The sequence below is a fragment of the Galeopterus variegatus genome, unplaced genomic scaffold (genome assembly GCF_000696425.1).
Source record: "Galeopterus variegatus unplaced genomic scaffold, G_variegatus-3.0.2 Scaffold43326, whole genome shotgun sequence".
In the NCBI taxonomy this organism is placed as follows: domain Eukaryota; kingdom Metazoa; phylum Chordata; class Mammalia; order Dermoptera; family Cynocephalidae; genus Galeopterus; species Galeopterus variegatus.
In genome coordinates this window covers 1-5058 of record NW_007769437.1, presented here as the reverse complement: position 1 = coordinate 5058, position 5058 = coordinate 1, and the positions used below count along the sequence as shown (strand labels likewise).

General features: G+C 51.8%; 1 protein-coding gene across 1 annotated transcript; it reads left to right on the top strand.

Moving 5' to 3' along the window:
- Positions 1–564: 564 nt before the first annotated feature.
- LOC103584076 (protein-glutamine gamma-glutamyltransferase 2-like) lies at positions 565–4518 on the top strand (the record flags this gene model as incomplete). The annotated part of the gene is made up of 2 exons (XM_008565199.1): positions 565–807; positions 4400–4518. Coding segments are annotated over 2 exons (362 nt in total), but the record flags the coding sequence as incomplete, so codon positions are not given.
- Positions 4519–5058: the final 540 nt, after the last annotated feature.

The following is a 5058-nucleotide window of genomic DNA, read 5'->3' as shown; positions in this document are numbered from 1 at the left end:
ACTGGGGAGACAGACCCCTGGAGGCTGGATCGGCCAGCACTCTGTGTAACCTACAGCGAGGGGCTCTCAGAGGACTAAAGTTCCATCCCACTCAGAACCTAGGCTGCCTTCTCTAAAAAAGAAAGCAGGATACTGGCAGGTAAAAGATTTAGGCTCTTTGGGGACCACCTGCCTAATTCCTGTCCCTGCTGCAGATGGCAAACCGAGGCCAGAGGGGGGATGGTCTTGTCCATAGTCACAGCAGGGCAGAGCAGTGTGGCTGAGACTCTGCCCTAGACTGCATGTCCCCTCTCCCAGGAGCAATCTCTCTGCTTGTGGACCTACTATGTGCCTGTGGCTTTTCATGTGTCCCCACAAAAACCACCCCACAGAGTTGGGGTCCTGATTCCTACTTCATAGAGGAGGAAACTGAGTCTCTGGGAGATGAAACCTCTTGCCCAAGTTCTTTCAATGGTTAATGGTGGAACTGGACCTGGAACTCCGGTCATGGGACCCACATATGTGCTCTACCTCTGCCAGCCCTGCCTACCCCTGGTTCACGGCTGCTGCTTTCTCCCTCCACAGGACCAGCCCCCAGCGAAGAGGCTGGAACCAAGGCCCGCTTCCCTCTGCGTGATGCTGTGGAGGAGGGCACCTGGACGGCCACCGTGGTGGACCAACAGGACAGTGTCCTCTCGCTGCAGCTCAGCACCCCAGCCCACGCCCCCATTGGCCTGTACCGCCTCAGCCTGGAGGCCTCCACCGGCTACCAGGGCTCCAGCTTCGTGCTGGGCCACTTCACCCTACTCTTCAACAGCTGGTGCCCAGGTGGGCTGCACTCCATCCACGGGCAGAGGGGGTGGGTAGCGGTTAGGGCTGGAGCCACCCTTGGAGGCCCCCAGGGGAGGGAGAGACAGGACAGAAGAGACATCAGGGTGGACTGAGGGAGGCCCCTGCACCAGCTCTGTGCTCCCACCTCACAAAACTCTCACTACATGAGTACTCTTGTTATCCCCGTGTGTGGATGAGGAGACAAGGTCACAGAAGCAAAATGACTTGCCCAGGGCCACACAGCTACCAAGGGATCCCCCCTGTGTCTGAGGCCCATGTGTTCCCATAGCAGTGTGAACTGGGATGTGGCGGTGTCTTGGTTTCAGAGCCCCCACGTCAGGAATTGGGTGCCCAGCTGATGCCCAGGGCCGGGGCACCATGTCCTGGTTGTGTATCGTGGGGCCCTGTTTTAAATCTCACCTGGACTGGTTTGGGGAGGGGAGAGAGAGGGAGGTGGAGGGATAGGGAACCAGGAGAGGCGAGTGGGAGCGGTTTGGTTACCTGCTGCCTCCTTAGACATCATCTCACTTGTTCCTTCCAACAATCCCAAGGGGGAGATGTCAGCGTTCCCATCTCACAGACAGGAAACTGAGGCTCAGGAAAGTTAAGTGGCTTTTGAGAGCTCCTTCAATAAGTGGACAATGTTGGACAAAACTGGAAAGCCAGCAGGGAGAGGTTGGAAGAGGTGAAGGCTGACTTGAGCAGGAGGGGGGAGGCCCCTGCCCAGGCCTCGGTTTTCCCATCTGACTAATAAGGCATTTGAACCTGATGATCTGTTTCCTTCCTGCTCTGACCTAGCAAAGCACGGAGACCTGGGAACAGAAAGTCCCTCCTCAAAGCCTGGGCCCGGGGCAGAAATTCTGGCCTCCCCACCATCAGGCAACCACCTTCTGACTGGGCCACTGCTTTATTTTTCCTCCATTTTGAGGCATTTTATAACCCGCTTGAGCAGAAAGCTTTTTAATTTTCTCTTTTGCATAGGTGGGCTTTTATTTCTAATTATATAACAGTAAGACTTGAGAACACCCTCTTTAGAAAATCTTCATGTGCTACAAAGGAACAGCCTCTCCTTTGATTCCCCCTCCTTGGAGGACACCATCTTTGGGGACCTCATTTCCTTAGAATCATCTGTATGTACCTGGAGAAATGGCTGTATATTATGGATCTCTCTCAAACTTAAAAGGATCCCACAGTATAATCCACCTACAACTTCATTTTTTCCCCACAACAATACATCTCAAAGATCTGTCCACATTGGTTTGCAACATCTGCCCATTCTTTTTAAGAGCCCAGACTGTCTAGTACTTTGCCCGTGTGGACAGTTCATTCGTCCAGCCCCCTACGATGCACATGAGGTTATCCCCAGTGGCTTATCCCAGGGAGGGTATCCCAAGAGCACTCCTGCTCACGTGCCCCATGGCCACATGGAACGATTTCCCAGGACAAAAGTGGCCTTGCGGGACCATGCTGTATGCTAGTTTTGAATTTTAGTCTGGCTGCAGAGGGTTGCAAGTAGTTGGCAGCTGTGCCACAGAGCAGGAGCATGCCAGTGGTCCCGCCCTCGCTGCTGCCACCACAGGCTTTTAGAGTTCAGGGAACGGGGAGTGTGGTTCTGGGGGATGTCTGCCTTCCTCCTGCTCTGCCTCACCCTGTGGGTTGGGGTGGCGGTCATCCAAGCAGCACAGTGACTACAGTGACCTACATCCCGGGGAGGAGCCTTGAGGAGGAGGCAGAGCGGGTGATGTGAAAGCAGGAAATTGGGCTCCGGTGGGGGCGGGGGCTCTGGGGGAGGAAATCGTTCTGATGGTGGGAAAGGGCTGGATCTGCCTGCGAAACAGGACCCTCCTGTCCCTAAGCTCCAAGACGGAATGATCTCGTGCCAGTTATGTGCCAGTGTGCATCCCCAGTTCCCCCATCTTTACCAGATGGAGACCTGAGTGGGGGACATCTCAGTTCTGGTTCCCTGAGCCGGGGTGGGGACAAGTTGGCAAATGCTGACACTCTCGCTGCAATGACAAAACACCGTGGGTTTTTCTTCTTCCTCTATTCTTTCTCCCACACTGCCTGGCTGGTTCACAGCCACATAGTTTATTTACTTTAAGGTTAATTTTTATTGCACAATCTCCAGAGCCTAGCAGCAAGATTTACAAGGGGCTCTGCCATTTACCCATTTGCTCTCCTTGCAGCAGTAAAAGTGGGAATTGCTGGTCACCGCGGATGGGCATGACGGGCCTGGGGTCCCAGGGTCTGGCAGCTGCACCCCAGGCCCAGATCCGACAGGAACTGGACAGGCTTTCCCAGGCCTACTTCTCCATTAGACACACTTGGCTCAATGTCTGGGTTCCATGATACTTTTAGGGGCCCACAAAAATGTTTTAACTTTTTTTGAAATCAGAAGGAAAAAAAATGAACATTTAAGTCCAACAGTATGTTTTAATGTGTAATATTAAGATAGGCATCATTATGCCGATGCAGTCTTAAAATTTATTTATCTGTTTTTTAATGGAGGAGGGAATTCATGGAAGCAGAAATGCTTAGGTCCCCCCAGAGACACAACGTGGCTCTGGATTTCCCCTTCCCAGCCTCAGTTTCTTCATCTATGAAGTGGAGACTATAAAGCCAGTCTGACCTTTGGGCTCCTGCCATCTGGCCCCAATGTCCTTAGCCCTTTTTTCCCCCTCATTAGCCACAGGCAGCTAAGTGCTCTGCATTGGCAGTAGCCAAACCTTTGATCTCTCTGGTCTTCTGCTTAGAATGCCATCAGCCAGGCTCCACCTAAATAAACTTTAATCGTTTATCAAGGCAGTATTCACATGCCACCTCCTCCAGGGAGTCCTCCCTGACTCTCCAAGCTGAACAGGATCCTGCCTTCCCTGAACCTCAGTGACCTTTCTCGGCTTTCCCCTCTGGCACTGAATTCTCCACCTTGCGTCATGCTCACTCCTCATGCTGGCACACAGCTTTAGTTTCCAAAACACCTTTCAGGTCTGCAGACACAATTTACTCTTGGGCTAACAGTGAGATGTCGAGGTGGGCAGAGAAGGCCAAGTGTCCTGCCCAGGGTTACACAGCAAGTGAGGAGCAGGGACAGGGGTCTCCCGACTTCTGGTACAGCCAGTTCTCCTCTATCTCTTGTTTTGGCATCAGTTTTCTCGGCCAAGTGTCCTGCCCAGGGTTACACAGCAAGTGAGGAGCAGGGACAGGGGTCTCCCGACTCCTGGTCCAGCCAGTTCTCCTCTATCTCTTGTTTTGGCATCAGTTTTCTTATCTTTAAAATGGGGCTTTCAAGTGTTCCTTCCTTGTAGGGCTCTTGTGAAGATTAAATCAATTAATACACATCATACATTTATCACAAGTCCTGGCCCATGGCACCTGTTGAATAAATGGCAGCCTTTGTCATCACTAACTGGTAACACCTTATCCCATTGACATGGGATTATTAATTAATGATTAATTTTTTAAATTAAAAGATAGAAAGACCTCTGAGATGCTGGCTTGGCCCAGAGAGTTGGCACTCTGGCTGCCAGGTTTGCAGGGACCCTGGGCCCCACCAGACCCAGAGCTGAGGCCCTTTTCTTCCTGCCCACAGCGGATGCTGTGTACTTGGATTCAGAAGAGGAGCGGGAGGAGTACGTCCTCGCCCAGCACGGCTTTATCTACCAGGGCTCAGCCAAGTTTATCAAGAGTGTACCTTGGAACTTTGGGCAGGTAGGGTCCCACCTTACCCCACAACCATCTCAGGTTCTCCTGTGTGCTGGGTCTGTGTCTGGGCAGCCAAAGCTGCAAAGATATGAGTTGGTTGTAGAGTCACCCACCCCATGTTGTCAGGATACAAGGGCCCTGAAATGGCTAAAGGCTCAGGAAGGGCTGAAGCTGGCCTGAGGTCACACAGCAAAGGGAGCAGTGCTGGATTCAAGGTGGGGAAAGAGTCAGTAGAGCCTTTAGGAGCTGTGAAATTGGTTGGTATTCTGGGAGGAGAAAGAGTGAACAATTAAGGCCGTATATCAAAATCATAGGCAGCACTTGGAGGGTGCCTACTACATGCTAGGCATGTATTGAGAAGGGGTTTTAAGCTATTATCCAGATCAGTGGTTCCCAAACTTGAATGTACATCAGAATCACTGGGAGAGAGAGTTAAAACACAGATGGCTGGGCCCCAGCCCTATTTTTGGATTCAGTACGTCTGGGTGAGAATTTGCATTTCTTTTTTATTTTTTTTCCTTTTTGTCTTTTTTTGTGTCCGGCAAC